Source organism: Galeopterus variegatus, unplaced genomic scaffold (genome assembly GCF_000696425.1).
Source record: "Galeopterus variegatus unplaced genomic scaffold, G_variegatus-3.0.2 Scaffold48, whole genome shotgun sequence".
NCBI classification, from domain to species: domain Eukaryota; kingdom Metazoa; phylum Chordata; class Mammalia; order Dermoptera; family Cynocephalidae; genus Galeopterus; species Galeopterus variegatus.
In genome coordinates this window covers 927,029-953,496 of record NW_007726159.1, presented here as the reverse complement: position 1 = coordinate 953,496, position 26,468 = coordinate 927,029, and the positions used below count along the sequence as shown (strand labels likewise).

At 35.1% G+C, this 26,468-nt stretch overlaps 1 protein-coding gene across 1 annotated transcript in view; it reads right to left on the bottom strand.

Annotated features, from left to right (window-relative positions):
• The window catches only part of WWP1 (WW domain containing E3 ubiquitin protein ligase 1), an 80,123-nt gene that overhangs the window by 5,305 nt on the left and 48,350 nt on the right, over positions 1-26,468 (bottom strand). The window contains exons 13-22 of the mRNA XM_008572599.1: positions 25,016-25,091; positions 24,843-24,914; positions 22,588-22,676; positions 18,803-18,962; positions 15,795-15,928; positions 15,565-15,705; positions 10,350-10,470; positions 5,218-5,322; positions 2,561-2,657; positions 2,035-2,107 (exon numbers count right to left, since the gene is read on the bottom strand). Of these exons, the coding sequence (XP_008570821.1) occupies positions 2,035-2,107; positions 2,561-2,657; positions 5,218-5,322; positions 10,350-10,470; positions 15,565-15,705; positions 15,795-15,928; positions 18,803-18,962; positions 22,588-22,676; positions 24,843-24,914; positions 25,016-25,091 (1,068 nt within the window). The remainder of the gene's footprint in view (positions 1-2,034; positions 2,108-2,560; positions 2,658-5,217; positions 5,323-10,349; positions 10,471-15,564; positions 15,706-15,794; positions 15,929-18,802; positions 18,963-22,587; positions 22,677-24,842; positions 24,915-25,015; positions 25,092-26,468) is intronic.

Sequence of the window (26,468 nt, the reverse complement as noted above, 5' to 3'; positions counted from 1 at the left end):
TATATGGGATCCGAACCCTCGGCGGGAGCGCTGCCCCGCTTCCCAAACGGTGCACTAGTGCAGTGCGCCACCGGGCCGGCCCTACTTGTGCATTTAATCTGTTGCACTATATTGGTTTAAGTATATGAAAATCTGGCTCCACATAGATATGAAGTTAGAAAATGGAGATGTACTCTAGTCACTTTTTCAGATAATTGTGGATATTATTCTTTGACACTGTACTAAACTTCACAAGGTTATGCACAATAGGGGTTCTGAGATCATATCAAAAAACATTTTGTACTTTTACATAAAATCCATTGGTCCCTTATGCACTTTGGATCTTTTACCCATGCATGATTTTGTACCATGATGCATTGATTGGTCATTTGAAAATAATTGGTTCACCAAGTTATGATTTTCTAAATGTTGACACATTTAATTATGTAATGGGAAAAAAAATCACATTTGTTAATAACACCACTACTCTCATTAGTAAAGTCTTGGGAAGCTATCAAGCTTATGGTGATATATACGAATCTTCCGAAATTATAATTTTTGCTTGAAACCTCAACTTTTGTTACATAACACCACTACTCTCATTAGTAAAGTCTTGGGAAGCTATCAAGCTTATGGTGATATATACAAATCTTCCGAAATTATAATTTTTGCTTGAAACCTCAACTTTTGTTACTGCCAACAAAGGTCAGTTGTTTTCCTTGAAGTGGCAGGCTTACTTCATTACTTCTCAAGAAAATGTTTACCAAATACCCAAGTCTAAACAAGCATAGGTTGTCTGTGAGACATTCTGTCAGGTAAAAACAGTATTCCAGAAAAAAAGCAAATTAATTCAGCTTTTAACTCAAACAACTGCCAAAGAGCTTCCTTCAAGAAAACTACCATTCTCTGGTGTGCAGAAATGCTTTATGCAGACTTCATATTTTGTCACACAGAATGTTAAAAAGATGTATACTCAAGTATCAAAATTTAATAAAGTTAATTTTCACTCCTTCACAAAAGAACAATCCTCACTGAATCTGGCTTTTTTCCCCCTCCCCTTTCGCTTTAAACTGCAATTGTGGTGTTGAAGAATATAGTGACGGCAGTCTGGTGCCACTGCCTTGATTTGTGCTAAGACACCAGCAGTTTTACCCACCATTGCTTTTGCACTATAACTACAAATGTCAAAACAATAAAAAGGCAAATAATGGCCTATTATGAAAATAGCTTTGACCTCTTAAAAAAAACCACCTATCTCTAAACTAATATCTTTAGCCTGGGTAACTATAACAGTTCTGTAATCAGTTTCCCTGTGTTCACCCTACATCCAATTCCTTCTCTACACTGTTGCCAGAGTAATTTTTCTTTCCCATTACTTGATATTTAAAACTCTTCAAAGTCCTCTTATTTTCTAAGAATGAAATCCCAATTCTTTATAATAGCCTGGAAGGCTCTACGTAATTTAGCCCCTGCCTACATTTCCAAATTTTTTCATCTCCCTCTCCCCTGATTCAGCAAGTTCCAATTGAAAAGCAATTTCTTACTTCAGGGTCTTTGCTTACTTCAGCATTTCTTTTCAAAGAATGCTCTTCCCATTTCTTCCCAGAGCATGCTGTTTATCAAATGCAACTTAAACATTACTCTTTTCAATCCATGTTCCCTACACTTGTTCTCTACCACTGCACTCTATTTTCTTCAAAAGACTTCCCAGAATTTGCAAACAGTTGTTTTTTTTACCTGTTTGTCATTTGTGCCCCACCACAGAGTACAAACTTCATAAAAGGCAAGGAGCACTTAAATCTTACTTTATACAGAGTGGGTACTATAAATATTTGTTGAATCAGTGGGTACATTTCTCAAGTATTTGTATTAACCCATAACTCATTCTAAAGTGTTTAGTAGTAGAATGCTGTATTAATCAGTCTGTTCTCAAAATCGAAATTCTGACACTTTAATTAATAAGCAGTTATACTGGGATCTTACCTATTAAAATACAAACAAATAAAAAAGACTCTCTCTACCTTTTACCTTCCTATTTAGGATTTCTGAACTTACCAGGTATGGCTTCTTGGTAACCAGGTGTCTTTGCCAACTTTTTCAATGCAAAACTTTTGAGGGCCATTACTTCCTAAACCAGGAAAATAGACAAAATTTATCTGGTCATTTAAACTTTTCAGTTTTGACAACTAGTTAAAGAGAACATGTCACATAGTCACATGAATGATACAGAATAAACTAAAGAAATTCACAGTGTAAGTTGCTTCTGCCTGAAGAAGCTTCTTATTACTGCAGAAATCCAACAATAAGAATTATAGGAGTGGAAAAATAATTATTTCTACAGAATCTCATTCCCTTCACAATCACCCTAAGGGGCAAATCAATGGTCATCCAGCTATACGAAGAGACTTTCATTTTTGCCTTACAAATGCCTTTGGTGATAACCATTCATTTTTCTATCTTCTGGTAGAAGCCCTACACAGAGCACAGAAGAATAATCCTTAGGTTCAAGTCTATCATATGTCTGAACACCATTATTATCACATAATTATCTGCAGAGAAACTGCAGTGAAACTGCACTTACCCATGAGCTCAGCAAATCCTCCTAGAGGTAAACGGCAGGTTCCAGTGACAAACTGTAATAGTCGCATTCTTACTTCATTGTCTGTCTCTTTCACAAACTGTGTAACAAAAACAAATATACATTAATGTAAAATAAATGCTAAATTATCTTCAATAATGAAAACAGTAGGCACCTGAAGAAATATTTAACTGAAACTGGTCCAAAAGATAAGTGATAAGTGGTAACCACTTAAGACTAGGCACTATGCTAAGTACACTATGAGACTTACTTCAATTAATCCTCACAATCACCCTATAGGTTGGCCACTATTATTATACATCCACCTACAGAGAAGAAATAAATGATGAGACTAAGGGTAAGTCACTTATCTAAAGTCATACCACTAAGGTGCAACCAGGATATATGTTGTTGTTGGGTTATGATACAGCTGCAGTCACCTACTAAGGACTTTTGCCAAGCACTGTGCCATATGCTTTTTGTGTATTTAGTCCTCATAGCAATTCTAGGAGATATGTACAATTACTAGCATGCCTACTGTACGTGTATGAAAATGGAGGCCTAGGGAGGTTAAGTAATTTGTCCTTCTCAAACTGCTATTAGGTGGAAGAGCTAACATATGATCTCAGGTCTGGTTGAGCTCTAAACCATTGTTTTCTTTCCTGATTCAACTACCCTTCTCCCCTTTAAGCTACAAAAAACACACACACACCTCCCTACTCTCATTCTCAATAGTTTGTGGTATCTTCACCCACTAAACACCACTTTCCAAACACTTGTGTTCTTCCTGACTGGAATCTGAAAAAACAAAGTACACATTCCTCTAAAATTACTTAACTCATTGACTAGTTCTTTTCAAAGGAAGACATAAATGGGTAATGCTGTAAAATACTGACGTGATTGATTTGAGTCTAACAGAAAGCAAGGAACTTAGGGGGCAGTTTGAGAATAGAAATGTAGCTTAAAAATAGGGAATAAACTTTAGCTGGGTAAGACAAAATGCTGTGCTAATTATGACCAAACATGTTTCAGTAAATAACTGTCCCGAGGCACATATTTCATCAAGACACAAGAAACAGCTGGCATAAACCTTACCACGTTCCCTAAAACAAACCTAATTCAGAAAACACAAGTATTCATTTGAATTTACAGTTGATCCTTGAACAACAAGAGGCTTAGGGGTGCTGACCCTGACCCCCTTGAAGTTGAAAATCTTCATATAACCTTGAATCCCCAAAAACATAACCACTAATAGCCTGTTGACCAGAAGCCTTACTGATATAACATAAACAGTCAATTAACATGTATTTTGTGTCATATGTATTATATATTATATTATTACAATACAGTAAGCTAGAGAAAAGAAAATATTAAAAAATTATAAAAAGAAAATACGCTTATTGAAAGAAATCCATGAATAAATAGACCCACACAGTTCAAACCCACATCGTTCAAGGCTCAACTGTATATGACTGTAAGCTTAAGCTCTTTAGCTCTGTAGATACAAATGTCCAAACAGAAAGTCAGGGAATACAATGTGGAATGAAGAACAGCCTAAAAGGGAAGATTACAGATACCTGCACACATATTACAGGTAATACAGTTCAAACATTTTACGCTTGAAAATGGATTTATTCCTACATCTTTGTCTGTCTTTCTCTCTTTCATATATATATGTAAAATAAGTGATAGTACAGAATTCAAAAGATATTAAAAGGGTATAGTATAAAAAGCAGCTCTCCCTCCTTTGCCTCCAGCTGTTTCGCTTCCCTCTAGAACCAGTGCCAGTTTTTTCTCTACCTTTTCAGAGATGGTGTATTCAGACAGTTTTACTATATACAGAGTATAAATTTTCTTATTAACCAAATAGCATCATATTATAAACATTGTTTGGCACCTTCCTTTTTCCTCTTAATATTGTATCAAAACATATTATTCTCCAATACTTTTATTAATTTGTATTTTTTAAAAAAAAGGAAAAAAAATGACTATGATGTATAGAACTATAGAATGGATGTATTATAGTTTATTTACTCAGTTTTCTCCTTTTGGACATTTAGGTTGCTTCCAATCTCTGTTAGTAAACCAGTAATGTTGCATTAAATACTTTGGTAATGTGCCATTCTGCATGTTTAAGTATAGTTTAAGATAAATTTCTAGAAGTGTCCAGACACTTCTTTAAAGTATTAAACAATAAACTGATGACACATATCCTTATGAAAAGATGCAACTTTTGGAAAACCTTTGTATAGTAATATAAAACTCAGGCTTACTTTTCACCTAAAAATGAAACAGTTAAGCAGAAGTAACCCAAAAGTTCAACTAGTAAGTTGCTCAAATGAGTCTCCATTAGAATATTTATGTGAAGAATATCCCTGGACTAGAAATTTTAAATTCTTAAATAAACACACAAAACAAAGCAAAAAGTGTATTACCTAAATATGATTCTGTCATTCTTTCATTCAGAAAGATAGCCAAAGCAGCAAAAGAAAATACTTTTAAGAAGTGTTCACACTATTCACTTTAGATTTAGAACTGAAAGAATAAAAACCCGTCCAAAAGCAGTCTCAATTTAAAAAATAACTGTTCTTTTTAAATCACTGTTGTATGAGAAGACATTTTCTTTGAATACTTTGTTTCAAAAAGATAAAAGCAAATACCTGCCAAAACCAAATGATCTGCTTGCTGTTTCTTGTATAATGTCGATAAACAGTATTTCTTTGCCAATCTGCCAAGTCAACCTCCTGCATGCCACACAACATAACCTGGGAAATGAGCACAGTATCAGGCCACAGTAAAGACTTAGTGAAGAGAATAATTACATGACTGAAATTTTCTAATGCAGTTACGCGCATGGCCTAAATATGTGACTAGCTATGTGCATGGCAAATAATGATCACAGTAAGCAAATCCAACAAAATTTGTGAGAATTCAGCATGAATGATTCTTTGGTACTTTATTTTATCCATGTTTATTGAACTCAAAATGAAAATATTTAGAGTAACTACTCTTCAAGAAAAACAGCTGTCCTGAAGAGCATATCTCTCTCTATATATATGAGTTATGCAAGTTGTTTAGTTTCAAACACAAACTTCTGGTTCTTTTTTGCATAAGATAAAATATATATAAGTATCTCTTGTTTTAATTTTTTTCCTTTACTATATCTATATCCCAAATTGGTTATCCAAGTTGTTGATTAGTTTCAAACATCAACTTCTGGTTCTTCTTTTTTAGGTAAAATAAAATATTTATAATATTTTCTCTTAACTAAATTTTTTTCATGAATCAACTTTTTGAGCTATATTTTACATACAATAAAATGCACACATTTAAGTATATAGTTAGATGAGTTTCAACAGATGTATACACCTGTATAATGACCATCACAATCATAATATAGAATATTTCCATTATATCCCTTTTTGTAGTAAAACCACCATCCCCCTCTCTGGCTTTAGGTCAATGATTTCACCATAGATTACATTTGTCTTTTCAAGAATGTCATATATATGCATATATTACATATTTTTGTCATATATAGTACATACATACATGCTCTTTTCTGGTTTTTTTTTTTCCCTGCTCAGCACAATGTTTCTGAGATTCATCCATGTTGTCGTGGGTATCAGTAGTTGGTTCTTTCATATTACTGAGTAGTATACCACTATATGAGTACACAACAATTTGTTTATCTATTTACTTTTTAACATTTATGTGTACACATTTGTGGGGTACAGTATGTTGTTTCAATACACGCATATACTGCACAGTGACTCAGACAAGATAACATTCACTTGTTGATCAACATTTAGGTTATTTCCAATTTTTGGCTCTGTTGAATACAGTTGTAATGAACATTTATATAAAAGTCTTTATGTAAATGTATATTTCATTTCACTTGGTAAAAAACTGATAGTGGAACTACTAGGTCATAAGGTAGATGTACATTATAAGAAACTACCAACACTATCCCAAAATGGCATTTCATTTGGTTTTAATTTGCATTTCCCCAACTACTTATGAGCATCTTTCCATGTGTTTACTTGCCATTTGTATATCTTCTTTTGTGAAGCAAGTCTTTGTCCATTTAAAAAATGCTTTTTGTCTTTCTATTGAGTTATAGGAGTTTTTAAAATATATTCTGGATGTAAGACCTTTGTCTCAAGAGATTCTTCCAGTGTGTAGATAGCCTTTTCATTTACTTATGGTATCTTTTGAAGAGCAGAAGTTTTTACTTCTAATAAAGTTCAATTTTTACATATTTTTCTTTCACAGTTATTGCTTTTTGTGTTCTCCCTAAGAAACTTCTGCCTATGCCAAGATTCCTCTTATGTTTTCTTTTTAGCTGTCACATTTGCACTTAAGATTCATTTTAAATTAATCTTTTTTATGAGCTGAGGTAGGGATCGAAATTAATTTTCTTCCATATTGATATCCAGTTGACCAGAATCATTTGTTGAAAATTTTTCCCCACTGAAATATCTTGGCACTTTTGTTGAAAATCGATTAAAAATATATGTATGGGTCTATTTCTAGACTCTCTAGTGTTCCACTGATTTATCTATCCTTTCACAAATACCACGCTATCTTAATTACTATGGCTTTTTTATAAGTAATAAGTCTTGAAATCAGGTAGTGTAAATCTTCCAAGTTTGTCCTTTTTCAAAATTGTTTTGGCTATCTTAGAGCCTCTGTATTTCCCCATAATTTTATAATCAGCCTGTCACTTTCTAATAAATATTCTGCTGGGATGTAGAATGGGATTGTGTTGAATCTACAGAGCAATTTGCAGAGAAATGACATTTTAATAATATTAAGTCTTACAATATGTAACATAGTATATATATCTCCATTTATTTAGGTCTTAATTAATTTTTCTGAGCAATGTTTTGAGTCTTGTTGTGTGTCTAGTTAAATTTGTTCATTTTCTTTGATGCTTTAGTAAAAGAAACTTAAAATTTCAATTTTCAGGCTGGCCCGTGGCTCACTCAGGAGAGCGCGGTGCTGATAACACCAAGGCCATGGGTTTGGACCCTATTATATAGGGATGGCCGGTTGGCTCACTGGCTGAGCGTGGTGCTGACAACACCAAGCCAAGGGTTCAGATCCCCTTACCGGTCATCTTTAAAAAAAAAAAAAAAATTCAATTTTCATTTGTCTGTTGCTAATACACAGAAACACCATTCATTTTTATTATTATCCTTGTGCCGAAAGCTTTGTTAAACTCACTATTGTTTCTAGCAGTTTTTTGGTAGGTTCCTTGGGATTTTCTAAGTTAATAATCATGTTGTCATTTGTGAATAAAGACAGCTTTACTTCTTTCCAATCTTTATGCTTTTTATCTCTGCTTTTGCCTTTTGCACTGACTAGGGCATTTGTTACAATACTGAATAGAAGTGATGAGAGTAGACGTCTTTTGTGTTGTTCCCAATCTCAAATGGAAACTTTCAAAATATTACCAGTTAGAATGATGTTACAGTTTTCTTGTTGTTGATGTCCTTTATTGAACTGCAAAAGTTGACTTCTATTCCTAATGTGGTAAGTTTTTATAAAGAATGATTGTTACGTCCTGTTAAAGCTTAAATAGATTTTAACCTAAAAGGCATGATTATGATAACTATTATTTTGAATAACAGTTTGAATAACCATTATTGTGATATTATTCATGGCTAAGAGAGACAATGAATAAGAGAAGAACAAACAACAGACTAGGAGTAAAAATCAAGGCAAAGCCAACCCTCCATTTCTGTTTTCTTACAGCTCTGTACTATGAACTGAAGGCAAATCAATAACCAGTATTCAGTCTCCTTATATGTAAAAGGAAATTGTCCATATGGCCTAACTATTTCACAGGCCTATAACGTGAGAACATTGTAAACGTTACCAAATACTATGAACTGAAGGCAAATCAATAACCAGTATTCAGTCTCCTTATATGTAAAAGGAAATTATCCATATGGCCTAACTATTTCACAGGCCTATAACGTGAGAACATTGTAAACGTTACCAAAGGCTACATAAAAATCTGCTCCTGTTCATATCCTTCTTGATCTACTGTTTTAGTTTCATCTCTGTTCTAACATAGGGCTCTCACCATAATATCCCTCTTTCATTGGGTGAACCTCTAAAACAGGCATTATCAACAGGGGCTATGGAATATTTTATTTAGGTACATGCATTTAGAGGATGCAAGATTGTTTAATTTTTTTCAAATTCTTAATGAAGTCTGTGATTATAAAAAGATTCATTAATACCACTGTAAAAGATGTCCTCCATGCTATTCTTCTAATATGCTTTTGCTAATTGTGTAAGATGTTAAGAAAGACGTTACCCTGGCTTACTGCAAGTCTACATGTCAATCAGGCACAAAGTCCTGATTTTCATATACATCCTAGGTCAGCCAGAGTTTCCAGAAGGTTAATTCCTACAGAGGAATATTATAGTATAAAATTTAAAATGCTATTTTTCATATGCACTTATGATTACATGAATGAACTAAGTTTCTTAATAAAGGGACCAACATGGCTACAGTTAAAACACTGCACCAAAAGTGGGCCAAGAGAACTGCCAAGGACTATCCTAATGATCTGCCTATATTCTAATATAAATGGGAAAAGAAGACTTCATGATAACTAATCATTAGGGAAATGCAACTCAAAACCACAATGAGATATCACCTCATACCCATTAAGGTGGCAACTATAAAAAAAAGAAAAAACAAAAACAGAAAATAAGTGTTGGTGAAGATACAGGGAAATTGTAAGCCTTATGGCATTTTTGGTTGGAGTGTAAATAATGGTACAATCGCTATGGAAAACAATATGTCAGTTCCTCAAAAAAATAAATATAGGATTACCATATGATCTAGAAATACCATTCCTAGGTATATACCCAGAAGAATTGAAAGCAGGGTCTCAAAGAGATATTTGTACATCCATGTTCATAGCAGCATTATTCACAGCAGCCAAAAGGAGAAGGGCAACACAAAGGTCCATCAAAGGATAAATGGATGATAAAATGTGGTATACGCATACAATGAATATTATTTGGCCTTAAAAAGGAAGGACATATTCTGACACATGCTATATAGCATGGATGACCTTGAGGATATTACGCTAAGTGAAATAAGCCAATAACAAAAAGATAAATACTGTATGATTTCACTTATAAGAGGTATCAAGAGTAGTCAAACTCATAGAAACAGAAGTAGAATGGTGGTTGCTAGGGACTAGGGGCAATGGGGAGTGTTGTTTAACGGATACAGAGTTTCAGTTTTGCAAGATGAAAAAGTTCTGGAGTTTGGATGCACAATAATATGAATATACTAACATTACTGAACTGAACACTTAAAAATGGCTAAGATGGTAACTATTACGTGTATTTTATCACACATACACCAAAAAGTATTCCTGATATACTTTTAACAAGTCTAAATACAGTTAAAACCACTAATAACTCCTGTCTTAAAAATTTGATCTTTGCAGCAACTCACTACTAAAGTGAGATTTCAAAACTTCCCAGAATTATAAATGATGTTCCAGTCACTCTTTATGACCCCAAACAGCTGGCACTGATTAACAATTTTGTATTTATGACATCATCATGGTTCAGAGAATGTAATCAAGACTGTCACCCAGTGCTAGTGTAAATACCACCTAAACATCTGGATGAGTGAGAGGATTCAAGATGGTGCTACATGATTTAAAAATGTGTGGACACTGTTCTGTAAAAGTACAAATACAATTCCTACCCACATTAACATTCCCTACAAAGCATAATAAAAGAGCCTAACCTCCAATTCTTTTTCATCAAAGTACTGGAGCCATTGAAGAGGAACAACTTCATTAAAACCATCAAGGAAAGCTTTGGTCTGTTCTTGAACTCCTCGAGAAAAACGCCATTCTGTCATTAAACTGAAAATAAAGATGGTATGTAAAAATAGTAATTTATATGTGAAGTAAAAGGTTTTAGAACACCAAGAACTTCTAAAGTTCCTTCTCTTTTTCTGAATATGCTACACATATACACATAACACACACGTGTGTATGTATGTAACTTTAAACACTTGCTTCCCCATGAAAAAAATCAGTTCTAGCATCTTTAAAAAGGCAGCTATTAAAAAGGATGCTTTTAAAAATAAATACAAGGTTCTCCACTTGTCAGTAAGACAGCCAAATCCTAGCACTAATCATTTCCTATTCATACAGATAAATAACTCTAAATATTGTGTGCTGACACAGGAAGGGAATGGCTGATCATTTAACAGACCTCCTTCCAACCAAGCATTTGCCAAGGAAGACTTGAAGACTCTGACTCAAAAAGCCATCCACATCAGGGAAGCAAGGGACTGTCTCAATAACATGCAGTGACAGTATGTCTATGTGCCATGTGCTTGTACAGGTTTATGGTTTGAGAAGGCTTAAAGCTCAAGAACGGGTTCTTTACATGCAAGTTTATCGGAGAACATGAGAATTTCCTAACCAGAATAGAAGAAATCAATTAAAATGGACATGAAACATTCTGAGGAGACATGTAAAGTAGCTGTAGAGTAGGGAAGTATGATAAAAAAAAAAAAAAAAGAAATAGGAAGAAACCTGTCAGTGACACAAAACCTGTATAAGGAGGTTCCTAAAGGAGACTGAATCTGGAAAGGACCTTCTGGAGAAATAGTAAACACTACTTGATAAGGAGAAACCATTGATACTATGGCAGGTGAAAGGAAAGCCAATTTATCCATACCCCTCCCATTTCTAACTCCTCTCTTCCCATCCTAGAGGAAGTTGATCTTATGCTTTTCTGAAAGCAAACCTTTCATCCTCGCCTCCACAACTTTTCTTCATCAATTACTAACCCCTCTTTGCCCCATATCCTCAACCCTACCTTCTGAGTCCTCTTTCCATTTGTCCACAAAGGTATTCAGACTATTCTTTTCCCATAACCATTCCTTCAACCCAGAGTCTCTTTTAAACTGCTCTCTGTCCTCTCTTTACTACCAATTTTTTTTTTTTTTTTTTTAAGATGACCGGTAAGGGGATCTTAACACTTGACTTGGTGTTGTAAGCGCCACGCTCTCCCAAGTGAGCTAACCAGCCATCCCTATATAGGGATCTGAACCCGTGGCCTTGGTGTTATCAGCACCACACTCTCCCAAGTGAGCCACGGGCTGGCCCTACTACCACTTATAACAAGAGCACATTATACTTCACTGTCTCCACTTTTTTACCTTTTAAACCAGCTCCTCCCCAAGAATTTGGCTTTCAACGGGAATTAAAAATAAAACTTTCATCACTAACGTCACTAATGAACGTCTTTTTCTTTTTTGGTGGCTGGCTGGTACAGGAATCTGAACCCTTGACCTTGGTGTTGTCGGCACCTCGCTCTACCAACTGAGCAAACCGGCCAGCCCCAGGAACTTACAATGGCCAAGCCCAATGCCCTCTTTTCAGTGTTCATGCTATATGAACCTTCTGTAACACTGGACATTAGTGTTTCCCCTCAAGCAATTTTGCCCGCTGGGTTCAGTAATGCCACCATTCCTGATTCTGCTTTGGCAAGTCCTTCATCTCATTCCTTGGTTTCACTATTTCATAAATGTTGATGTCACTTAGATCTCTGCCTGCTTTTCTGTTTTAGCTATACACTCTCTAAAGATGATATTTCAATAACCAAGTCTCAACTATCACAGAAAAGCCAGTAATTCCTAAACTTCCCAAATCTTGCTTCCCTCCTGAGAGCAATATATTTATAGATCATCTCTCCTTGGATATCCTAACACAGTCCAACCCTCCAGAAATCTCAATCATCAACTTCTTACTATTCTTTCCCTCACTACATGTTATCCATCAATCACTGATTCTGAACCATTCTATTCCTCTAACATCCTCAAAAATCCATTCTATCATTTTTATTTCTACTGCATCTGCCTTATTTCAGGCCTATAATATATCTCACTACTAGATTACTGAAACAATTTCTTAACTAATCTTTTGTTCTCCAACTATCCTTTCCAAATTGTCACTCCCAATTCATCCTCCATATAGATGCTAGAATTATCTTTCCAAATACAATTCTGATCACCCCATCTTGGTTTATTTTTGATGACTCTAAAATTTAAAGCAAAAATCTAGGTTTCTTAGAATAATATAGTTTCCTTAGATTGAGGTGCAATCTGGCTACCACTCTAGACTCTTATCTAGCCACTATTTCTCACCGTCTTATACTCTTACCACAGCATCATAAGTTGTAGACTGCCAGGATAAAATGATCCTTTTAATACCTCAATTCCTCTGTTCTTGCTGTTTTCCTCCTCCCCAAAAGCTCTCGCTCTATCAGGGAAGCTCTTGTGCTTCTTCCTAACTTATACACAATGTCCTATGAAGAACTTTCCTGACTCCTCCCAGCTGAATCAATAACTTCCTTCCCACTTTGAATTCTGGCAGTATTTCACACACATACATTTACTCACAAATTTATGAGGTCCTATTTTGTAAACTACAAATAAGGTATCACAACTAAAAAAGGAGAGTATTATCACATAATTTTCAAGAGCAAGATTAGAAAATAAGATTAAAGACTGTTATTGCTTGAGATTGAAGCAAAATCCTCCAAAAACTGTTGTATTCAGGATTAGATATCAAGTCATACAATAGGCATTATACAGATAAGATTTTTTAAAATAGTGGTTACCTTAAAGCACAAAGTTCAAAGTAGCAAAGCAAACATAAATCTTATATAATAAAGTTTTATTTAAATTACTTTTGATATTTGAAATCACTGACAGCATTTTTTTAAATATGCAGGTTGTGCTACTTAATAATTACTGTTGGACTTTGTAGAAAGCTTAAAGCTTAACAAATATAGAAAGCCCAGTGCCTTGTGTACTATCTTTGTGAATGTATTTTCTTCACAATATAAATACCTTCAATGCTTTTTCAGTAAGAGTAATAAATACTCATTGCATAACAAAGCAAAACAAAAATGCTTCAGAGAGTACAAAGAAAATCAGTTATTGGTAATTTCTCTCAGAGATAACTGGTTTAATAAAAGAAGGTGGGGTAGAGCAAGAGGCCTCTAGGCCATGCTAAGAAGGCTGCATTTAAATTAGTAAGCAGAGCGACACTACAGATGTAAAACTGGAATGTCACAGCAATGTACAGGTTAAGAAGGGAAGAAAGTTAATAAAAGAAGGTGGGGTAGAGCAAGAGGCCTCTAGGCCATGCTAAGAAGGCTGCATTTAGATTAGTAAGCAGAGCGACACTACAGATGTAAAACTGAAATGTCACAGCAATGTACAGGTTAAGAAGGGAAGAAAGATTGCTATGACGTTCTGGGAAAGCAGCATAGCAATATCTATGAAATACTTTTTGACCCAATAACTTCACTTTCTGTAAATCTATCCTACAAAGACAAGTAGCAAGATGTATGGACTCATGCTTAACAAGGTTTTCTGCTGCCTTGTTTGTAGTGGCCTAAACCGGACACAACCTGAATGACCCCTAGTAGCAGCTATGGCTGAATAATATAATATGGATATATCATAATTTATCTAGCTATTAGAAAATGAGTTAGGTCTATCCCTACTGACCTGAAGGATGAAAAAAGCAAGCTACAGAGTAATGTATTTCATAGGATTCCCCCCTCCTTATTTTTTGGTACACCATCCCTAGAGATACTGCACTACCAGGTTGATGAATGGAGTGAACAGAGCAATACTCTATTCCATCTCCCTGCTCCAAAAATCCTTTTAATAAATTGTCTTTGGATACGGAACATATCAGACATTAAACTGGTAAGAAAAGATACTATACTTGGTCTTGGTCTTAGTCAAAAGACTGAGACACAATTATAATTCCACTTTGGGAACAAATGTAAAAAACAAACATAAAAAATCTAAAAGGAAGAGACAAAAATGACAGGTAGAATCCAAGTATAAAAGAGGGTAAAAATGGTAGTAACAAAAAGAAATAGGTCAAGAAGAAGGCAACAGGCAGAAAAAACAAGAAATTTGATTTTGGACATACTAAATTTAAGATGGGTCATTTAGTACTTCGGGAGTTGGCAAACTATGGCCTGCAGGCCCAATCTGGCCCACCACATTTTTTATACAGGTATGTGAGCTAAAAATATTCTTTACATTGTAAAAAATGGTTGAAAAATATTAAAATAATAATATATCGGGATGTGAATGAAATCAAGCTTCAGTGTCCATAAGTAGTTTTACTGGAGCATAATCACACTATCTGTTTACATATTATCTACAACTACTTTTGCACTACACCAGCAGAACTCAGTAGCTGTGATAGCCTGCATTGGTCTGTAAGCCTAAATTATTTAATGACTGGTTCCTTAGTGAAAAACTTTGCATTTACCTGGCTGGGAAATCAAAATTATTTTTAAAGTTCAGATATTACTTTAACAGAAAACAGAAGTCACAGTAACAGAATATTTAGACAAACAGTTTGAACAAACAGCCTTGGGAAAACACTGATGTTTAGGAAATGGAGATTTAGAGAAACATAGTTTAAAAAAAAGGCAAAAAACTCTACATGGTACATACAGAATCATGGAATTCAAGACAACACAGAGTTTCAAAATAAAGGTTGGGGTGAGCACTATTAAAAGCATAAGTCAAAAAGGGAAAGTGGCATGGGATAGGAAATGAGCATTAGACTGAGTCAAAGCTTGCGTTCCAGACTTGGTTTTGCAACTACCTAACAGAGCTTCAGTCCCTTCATCTAAAACTGAAATGCTATGCACTCTTTGCAAAGCCCTCAATAGCATCAATGTCCTATGATTTTTTATCACAATGCTTTACAGCAAGTGGCAGTGGGAAAGTGAAAGTCATATATTCTCTTATTTCAAAAACACTAGTACTGATGAGAAGAAGTTATCGAACGAGTGAAAAAGGGGTAACATGAAGAAGAGTACAGATAGATGATTTAGAGTACAGATAAATGGCAAGTTCAAGAAGTTCTAAAAACTGAGCTCAATAACGTGTGTCATCTCACCCAATGTACTCATCTTTGTTCTCCTCAGTCACCAGAATATTGGAACCTCCCGACTTCAGGTCATGTGAAGTAACTTTTCCCAAAATCTCCATGTCAACGGAAAAGTACATTTCTAAGCCACATTCTTCAATGTTGTTGTCTCTGAGTAAAATAAATATATATGTACTAATTAACAAAATGTATAACTGGGTTTCAAGAAAATGCCTTATTAAAAAAACAAATCTTCAAACCTTATCCAGATAAGGGAGTTATAAAATTCGGTATCAATAGATTCCAAATCCTTAATAGTAAGTTTTTTACTTAGCATGCGCTTGTAGAATGGTAAAGAGAAACCAGTATCAATAAACTTCCCATGAAATAGTGCCTGCCAAGAAAAACAAAAAATCTTATTTAAAATTTACAAATAACAATTTCTTATTTAGAGCACAATAGTAACAAAGAATTCATGAGGCTTTGTAGGCCAAAAAAAAAGTAAGTAAACAGCATAAATCATGAAAACTAAAATATTATATAAAAGCTAAGTATGAAAAGCAAATTAAGAGTTAAAATTAACTAAATCTATATCCCTGAGGTCAAATACTTACCAATAAAATGTACTATCAAAAACTGTAAACAGGATGTTGAAGAATCTCTATTTCTATGCCCCCCATTCTTTCTAATACGTTTTGCCAATTAACTTAATGGGATGAGGAATTGAAGAAGAGCCCTGTGTACCTGGCAAAGATCCATCCTCTCTTTCTCACTCTGACAGTTGCCTGTGAGATTTTCAGGACCAACCCCATTGTGCCTTCACTCCTATTCACAACAGCCAATGTGGGAAGTGCCAGAATCCCAGCAATTTTTGACCCCACCGAGAACTAAAAAGTCTACTGAAACAATTACGTTAACGCTGTCTCTCAGCCCCTTCATGAAGCTACTTCTCCCCTTACTCAGTTTAGATTCCATTATCAATCATTAAAATTACCCCACTGTGTACTTTTAAACCCTGCCTCCCCCACTGTTATTCCAGCAAAATCCCACGACTAGCTAAATGCTGCCTGGTCATCATATTTCCCTACCGTATTCATTCTGCCACTCTCCTAGATGACCATTTCATTCCTACTCCTGCTTCCTCAAATATGTCCTCCTCCCCACTGCTCACTCTGAGCTGATGATGTTGCTTCCTATTTTACTGAGGAAACAGAAGCAATCAGAAGAGAACTTCTGTGTGTTCTGTCACATCTGCTTACTACTGGCACCTGAATCCACACATTCATTATGGGTAAGCATCCTATCATTTCTATGTGAACTAAATAAATCTCTTCCTCTCTCCTACTCAAGGTCATTGTTCCCATATTCCTTATATTACTAACCTCATAAGTTCTTTACCCTCTTACTTGATTACGTTAACAGCAATACAAATGTTTTATTCTCCTCCCATTCTCAATGCCATATACATTTCTAGTACTGCCCAATTTTCTATGATCCTTTACAGCAAACTGCTTTAAAAGATTTGTTAATGTCTGCTATCTCCACTTCTTCCATTCTCTCATGATTTCACTCCCATCAATCTTTCCTCCCTACCACTCACGAATATCTTTCACTTTGCCAGATCAAATGGTCATTCCCAGGCCTCCTCCTGCTCGGCCTATCAGTAATAATGACAGGGTTAATTATGTCTTCCTTCTTGAAACATACTTCCTTCTTCCTTTTCTTCTGGGAACCACTCTTACTTGATTTTCCAACTTCAGATCTTTCGCTGGCTCCTTCTCATCTCCCCAACTCATAAATTCCCTTGAACTTCTTCCCTGTCCACACTTATTCCTTACGTGATCACATAGCCTTTTAATATTCTCTATATGCTGAGAACTCCCAAATATCTCTAACCTTGATATCTCCTCATCACCAGACTTATCTATCCAACTATCTACTCTGCATTTCCACGCATCTCAAATGTAACAAGTCAAATCCAAATTTTTGATTTCCCCAGCTCCCTAATTTGCTCTTGCCACAACCCTGCACATCTTAGGAAATGGTAATTACAAACAGACACACAAGCCTTAAGTTTTGGTGCCAAACTTGATTCTTTGTCACACCTTGCATCTCATCTGTCAGAAAACCCTGTTAGTTCTAATGTCAGAATACATCCAGAATCCAAACCACTTCTTACTTCCTCCACTGCCACACCACACAAATCCAAGCCACTATCACCTCTCACCTGGATTGCTGCAAATGATCTCGCTGTTTCTACCCTTGCTTTCCTCTGTCCCCAGTTACAGTCTCTCTTACTACACAGCAACAAAGCAAGCTTAATAAAATTTAGTCACATTGTGTTACTTAGATTGTGTCACTCCCCTTCTCAAAACCGTCATATGAATTTCCTAAAGGTCCACACAGTAATCTCTCAATCTCATCTCCTACCACATTCTCTCTCACATACTCAGCTCCAGCCATGCTGGTCTCTTTCTCAATCAAGAATGCACTTCCACCTTGGAGCCTTTGTCTTGCTGTTCCATGTGCCTAGAATGGGTTCTTCTCCAAAAGATGTACAGGATTCAGTTCCTTGCTTTCTTCATGTTTCTATTCATGTGTCACCTATTAGAGAGGCTTCCTGTAACCATACTATATAAAAGAGCAACACTCCCTTCCCCCTCAGCACATATTTAATTATTTGTCTCTCTCTAATGGAATTTAGATCCCTGAGAGCAAGTGCTGTGTTTTTTTTTTCATCTCCGGTGCCTAGAACAGTGCTTGGCATTATGGTAGGCACTCAATAAATATTCGCTGAGTCAGTTAACAGATAATTAAAGTGCATATAAAGAAATAAATACAAACACTTCTCAAAAGAGTTCCACAAGGGCTTCTGCAAAGCTCTGAAAATTCCAAAAGCATCAATCAAGTGCAATTAATAGGTAACTCAGATTTTCCTTTTATAGAAAAGTAGTCATAAATAGGGTTTAATGTATAAAATGAGAAGACTTTAAAGGCTAAGTGGCTATATAAATAATCTTCATATTCATAATCCTGATTTCATACAGATACTTAAAAAATAAGCTGTGTTTTGATACTCTCTTTCCAGGCAAACTTCTTTGGTAACAAAATGTGTGAACGGCAAATGCTTATCTTTTTTTTTTTTAACTCCTCTCTAAACACACCCCACCCCGTGCCTTTTTTTGGCAGCTGGCCAATAAGTTAAAATACTATTGAAACAAGCAAAGTTTAAATAAATTCATAAAATAACTGAAAGTCAAGAACTCACCATAGCAATAAAGCGACCAATGAAACAGAAGTATGAAAGATGGTCTGGATTAATGGTTGATGCTGGATTTATCTGCAGACAATAGTTGTTCTTGCCCGCATACTCAAATAAGCAATACATTGGGTTCAAAACTTCATGTGAAAGCAAAAAAAACCATTCTCTATAAGAAAATAAGTTAGGGTTATTTTTTAGCATTCACATATTTGTGAATTTAAAAACAGATCTTAAATACACCATATATACATCATACTTCTGCTCAATAGTCTTTTAACAACTCCACTGCCCAATTCCTTAGTCCCTCCATTTACCATTTAAGTCCTTCTATGATCTGGCTCTCCATTCAAAGTTACTTGCTAGTTCCTGCATTGCCAAACTACAAACTCACTATTCCTCACATATAACACAACTGTTTCTACGCCATATCTTTGTTTGGGTCTGTCTCCTCAACTTCAACCTGACCTGTGTAAATTCTGCTTTTTCTCAGTCTAGCTTAAATCCTATTTCATCAATTTTTTGAAGCAATTTTCAGTGTACTATCTGTACCCATCACTGAATGCTTTGTGGTAAAAACTTCACAATATTATTCATTTTTATGCACATGACCTGCCCCATCCACCAGATTGTTAAGCTCTTCAAAGGCAAAAGCCATGTCTTTATGTATTTTTTGTATTTTTAACTCTCATAGGCACTCTAGGATCTATACACAATAGGTTTTACATATTTGTTTATAATACTAAGGTACACACTGCTTCTATGGAACAGTTTTAATTTTATTGTCAATGCATTAAAAATGGAACTAAAATTTAAAAAGTGAAATCTTAAAATCTGATAAGCAATCTCTAACTTTCTACCACTCATTTTTGTCTCATTTTAAAAAGTCCAATATATGAAATCCAACTAGAAAAAAATATATATTAGAAAATAAACCCAATTTGCAAAAGGTTCTTTTTTAACAGGAATTTCTTCTAAAGCAGGGTTCCAAACTCTAAAGCTTACAGTGATCAGCAAGTACAAGGGACCTCCTTCTCTATTCTCTAAATGGTGCTCATATTTTCTGCTCAGCCACAATTCCCCACTCCTCATTATATCCCTGCTAAAATTATTGGCTTTAAGGAAAAAGAATTTCTATGCACATCATAATTGTCAGGTGACCGGGCAGTGTGGGCACTGTAGTGAAACAGTGTATGCTACCCTAAAGGGGAAACAGCTACTCTGATTCAGCCAACTGATGCCACGTGAGAAGGTGGGAATGTAGGTCTAGTGATTTTGAAAGAGAAGCCAGAAATCTTGATTCTTAAGTATAATCTGGTGATTTTTTAATGTTATCAGGTAATATAAAAAATTTAAAATCATAATGGGGGCAGCCTCTATGCAGGCTACATCTGGCCTCGCAGCCTGTTTACAAATGCTTTTGAAAAGCTTTTAAAACACAATCCCTGAAACTGCCTGAAAGGTAGAGAAGGGAGTCCCTAAACAAAATCAACTAGGAAATAATAAACACCAATTCTTCAAACAAAATCCAGTCCCAAATAGTAGCTAAAACAAGTGACTTCCTTCGTGGTAAGGCTGAAGTAAGAAATGCTCCCAGGGAAGAGGACTGAGCAGATCTAGAGAGAACATATTTAGACACACACAAAAAAACTAGGAATAAAATTTCCAGTTGCTTTGGATCACTTTTAGCAAACAACAGCCAAGAGAAAACTGAATCCATTCGAAAGAAAAATGGCTATAACACGGCACCTAACCTTTACCCTGATAATAGCAGAAAAGAAGGAAAAATGTCTAACTAGGAAGAGGCAGAAGAATTAACTTTCAACATATCCATTTCTGTACTCTCAAATGAACTGAAGAGACACAAGAAATTGGAAAAATTATGAGACAACAGATGAGCTAGCAGAGTCTACAGAAGAAAATAAAGAAAATAGTAAAACTACTAATGAAGAAAAATCACACTAGAAGCAGCAAAACATAGGGAAGTACTGCAAACAGTAACATGAGGATAGGCTTGAAAAAAATCAAAATAAAATGGAAAAGCACAAAGATAAAAATGATCAGAGAAAAGATGACAGACATGTAAGACTGACAAAGGAGATTCCACATACCCATGATTGATGTTCCTGAAGAAAAATGGAACAAATGGAACAGAAAAAAAATATTCAAAGACATAATAGAAGAAAACTTCCCTGAAATTAAGGAAGATCTTTATATGTTCCAAAAAAAAGATATAAAACAATCAACAATGAAATTAATGAACTTCAAGGAAAAGGACTGTGTGGGTGCCCAGAGAAAAAAACGTTTCCCACAAAGGGCTGGCCTCACACTTCATAGTACCAACATTCAATGCTAGAAAACAGTGAAGCAATGTCTACAGAGAAACAAGTGTTGTGCAAGAAATTTGTATCTAGTGAAATTGTTTACATACCAAAGCAAGAGAAAATATTCTCAACCATGCAAAGATTATAGGAATATATCACCTCTGTGAACCCTTGAACAAACCATTTAATGATGAATCTAGCCCAACAATACCTCAATCAAATAAAAAACTAAGGAATAAGAATATCATGATATGAAGGAAGTGGTTAGATGCATAAAAATCGGCAAAATATAGAACAAGACTCAAACAGTTGAGGCAAACAAGGATTCAGAAATGAATGTGAATGTTATAAAGTCAGACACCATAAAAAAATAATACCATATTCCCCCATTTCTAAGATGCATCTTTCTTTTTAATGTCTGAACATCTATTGTGGTAGGTAGTGTTTCTTTTCTGAAAAAGCTTAATAATGTTTTGGATGAGGAAATATGCTAATAGAAACAAAACTCTAATAATCCCATGTATATTATCACATATCTGCTCCCAACAGCTGGGCTTGGTCCTACATCTCTTTGCCAGTTGTATTAAAACTATGATTTTGTAATTTTGTACACCTCCTGAATTGTGAGTTCAAAAAGAGAGTTGTTTCTATCAAAAGCAAATGGAATTCATTGGAAAGATTTAATGAAAGTGTTTTGTTAAAAAATAAACTGTTGCCATATTAGGTTTGGGCAAAGCAATTGAGGGAAAACATTAGAAATTAAAAGGCTTTTCCACTCATATTGCTTCACAATGTCTACTGTTAATAATACACTTAGTGAATGTGGAAAACTTTACTCTCCGAAGAGACTCAGACTGGATTAAAAACGCAAACATAAAATTAACACACAGTGTTATAAAAACAAAAAAAGAGAAACAACCTTATGCATACCAATAAACTTTACTCTCCGAAGAGACTCAGACTGGATTAAAAACGCAAACATAAAATTAACACACAATGTTATAAAAACAAAAAAAGAGAAACAACCTTATGCATACCAACCCATTAATTATGACATCTCCATACAATGGAATATTGTGTAGCCATTTTTACAAGAGTATTAGCTCTCTCACTTTGTATATATACTGATATTGAAAGATGTCCACGCAATATAAAATAACAAAATCAAGTTTCTATATTTTTTACATTGTAGGATTAATTCTGTTTTTTAAAAAAAGCAAATATGTACTATATTAAACATACATACAAATTTACATTATATATGGAGAGAAAATGAATAGGATAAGCAAGTTAGTAATATTAATGGTTACCTCTAGAATTATGCCAATATTTTAATTTTTGTTTTGAAAAATTCTGGATTGCTACCGAAAAAATGTAATGCAATATATTCACATATGTTTTCAAGAATACATCCTCCACAAACAATGAGATATATTTATTTCAAGGCAGATTTGTGTTTTTTTATTTTACCTTGCTAGGCCACCATAATCAAGTCCTTCTTCTCCTCTAAATATTACATATAATCGCCGCCTCAAGTCATAGGGTTTTAATGCCATAATCTAATTAAAAAGAAAAACATGAATATTTAAACACTCATTCTACAGCATGTTTCTTCCAAAACAATTCAATTTAATCTTTATTTTCAAAATTACACATTTCTTTATCTCATACAACAATGCCTTTAACTCAAGAGATCAACTGGTGCATTCCAAAAATTAGATAAAGACATAGCAGTCTATTAAGCTTCCTCTGAGTCACTTTCATGTACTATACTTTTTCTTTCCCCTCTTCTAACATTAAATGTAGCTCTACTTTCGGTTATTGGCAAGAGAGGAAGAGTTTGACACAGAAATCTATTAAGGTTAGAAAACAACCCCTCCATCCTTACTCACCCAAACTGTACCAAAATCTTTTGATAGATGATTTGTAAATTTTTCTGACTAGCAACACTTAGAGGCAAAAGACCTTGCTCTGAATCCTGCTATACCACGCATTGCTCAGTAAGAAAGGAACTCAGCTATAAAGACTTATATATATGATGAATTTATACATAATATAGTATATCTTAAAACAATTCCTATATCAAATTTTCATAAACCTTAACAATAGCTTATCAAGGTTATTAGTAAGCAGGCTTTACTTTGGGATTAAAATGAATTATTTCCACCACACATGTCAGAACCACAGCCAAGACTGGCAGGCCTGGTTCAGGGCACCAGCAGGCCTCCTTCAGAGGCAGTCATGGGCTCAGTGCTGAACATCTAATAGACCATGATTCTCCCAAGACAGCGTAAAAAAAACCAAAACCAAGTCTACCGTGAATTTAAATGTTAACTTACTAAAATCAGCTCAAACATCTTGGAACAAGTGGATTCATCTATTTACACTTACGGTGCTAAGAATTATTGACTTAAGCCAAAAAAAAGTTTAACAATAGCTACATTAAGAATCTTGCTCAAAGTCCAACAGCAAGTAAAATTAAGCTAGGGTCTGAATGTCTCTCGGACTTCAGTGTGTTATTATTTCATTTTGGCCCTTACAAAGTATAAATAAAAGTCTGTATATGCCACAGTACACAGAGAAGTTTGGTTTATCACTGCAATTTCTAAGAGGGGAGTGAGAAGTCTCATATGAAATATTCTCCACTTCATCAGAATAAAAGAACTGAGAATATTCTAATTGTTTATCTTTAAATATTCTGTAGATGATTTAGGAAAAGTAGACATATTACATTCATTTATTCACTCATTGAATATTTATTGAATATCTAACGTGGAAAGCACTGCTCTAGGTACTGGGCAAAACAGCAGTAAACAAAATAGTCTGTGCTCTCATGGGTCTTACCTTACATTCCAGTAAGGGAAACAAACAAAATACAATATTGTCAGGTGGTAGTAAGTGTTATGAGAAGGAAAGAGTATGATAAATGGCTAGCATGTGACGGGGCTGAGCAGGGGTGGCCATCTTAAGTAGTGTGCTCAGACAAGGTCTCTCTGAGAGCATGACATTTAAACAGAAACCTAAAGGTGGGAATGAACATTAGAGACTAATTAAAGGAATATTCAAATGGAATACAGTATGTCCCAATTTAATTTAAATTTGGTAGCATCATCAAAACTTTTTTTTTTTTTTAAATGACCGACAAGGGGATCTTAACCCCTGACTTGGTGTTGTAAGCACCACGCTCTCCCAAGGGAGCCATGGGCCGGCCCATCAAAACATTTTTTGAGGTAACGAATTCTTAACCAGGTAGATAAATGTCAAAAAGGATCAACTTGTTCAAAAGTTGTTTAAGCTTTTTTATAATAAGTAGACACCTAAATTCATGACAGAATGACTGTCTCTCAGTCTCAGTACTTTTACCTGTAAAATGGAGATAATGATGGGATCTATCTCAAAGGGATGTTGTGAGGATGAATGAAATATAATGATAAATATAAGATGCCGAACATTCATGTTAATATTGGCCAGCTGGGAAGGAAGGGAGGGGGGAGGGAGGAGCCAGTGCCAAGCGAATGGCAACCACTCAGTACATGATGGGGTTTAGTATAACTATTACTAAAATGGGTACTCAGTAAGTGGTGGCCATTATTATAACTGTCTTCTGGATAGCTGAAAATCTCTAAAACCCTAACTCCCTTGCAATGTACAGAATACAATGTGACAAATAAAATAAACAAACAAAAACAAAAAGTTTTGTTTTATTCTGACAAAATCCTCCTTACCTGTTGGAAGGAATCTTCAAACAATGTCTGCCGGGACACATTGATCTTTACATGACTGGGTAGTGCATTAGACTAAAAACAAAAAATCATAATATCACATAAGCTATCATATGTATTGTGTAAAGATAAGACTAAATGATTATGAACATAAGATTTATTTACCACTGTAGTACCTGGCACAAATAACGGAAGTGAGCAAGTTTCCACCTAAAGCTGCGTTCATAAGCAATTTGTGGACCACCTTTAGTTCTAAAGAAAAACAAAAATAAACCATATATTAATTCATAATGAAACTGAATATTTAATATTCAGTATGAAATCAGATTGTACCAGAGTCCTACAAATGATTACAGGAAAGTGCTGGGAGAGAAGTAAGGGTATATTTAGTGGGTCAATAGAGGATCAAACACCAAGGGCTATTACAGCAACAGGACACACACATGCACAGAGAGAGAGACTGTATGCACAGATGGGTCTTTTGTTAGGTATTTTGTTAAATGAAATATCAAAGTCTACTACAGACCATTTCAAAGAAAATCTATGATAATCCTTAAATTTGAGGAGGAGAGAGGCTCTAGATAGAAAAAACACAAAAGGAAATTCTATCACATCTTAAACCTAACCTGAAACCAAAACAAATATTGCTGGAGATAATGAGCAAAGCAAAATCCAATTCCTAGGAACAACCTGTGACAGATCACATGGCTCAGCTGGTCAGTGACAGAAGAGGCAGAGTAGGTGCCATCTAGAAAGTGGGTTTTACAACACGATTAGACTTACATTGAGAGGGCCTGAGTCTCTTGATTACTAACTGAAAGCCTAACAGACAGGCACAAAGAACCTTCACAATCTCAGAGAACATTCTGGAATAAATGGAAAATGTTCTCTTGCATTTTCAGGTTTAAGTGAATTCATTCATTCAACAAATATTTACTAATGCATAGCATGTACCTGACATTCTTATGACAGTATTATTTGCATGTACCCTTGCATATACAATGTGTTACAAAGGGTAAAGGTCTTACCCCTCCCCCACCCCTTAAAAAAAAAGTTATTGTTAAAAGGACAAAGGATACAGAGTGGTATGGGGAGAATATTGCAATTTCTGAGAGGATGAACAGAGTAGGATTCACAGAAAAAGTGATATTTGAGCAAAAACATGAAAGAGGAGAGGTCATAAGCCATATAAATATTTGGGGAAAGAGCATACCAAGCAGAGGGAATAAGGATAAGACCCAGAGGTGGAAGCCTACAGTTGTCAAGTTACAGCTAGGTGGCCAATGAAGCTGGAGCAGAGTGAATGGGGAGGACAGAAAACAGAGATGAGGTGGAAGAGACACAGGGTCAACTCCTAGAAGGCCACTGTAAAGACTTTGATTGAGATAGAAACCACAGGTTTTGAGTGGTTTTGAGTAAAAGAATGACTTTTTACTTACATTTAAAAAAAAAAAAGTTCAGTCTCTGCTGTATGGAATATGAGGGGTCAGTAGAAAGCAGAGTGACAGATAGAGGACTCTATCACTCCAGGTGAGAGACAATAGTAGCTAGGACCAAAGTGGTGGCAGCGGGGGTGGTGAGGCATAGTACATTCTAGATATGTTCTAAAGTTGAGGTAACTTTTACTTG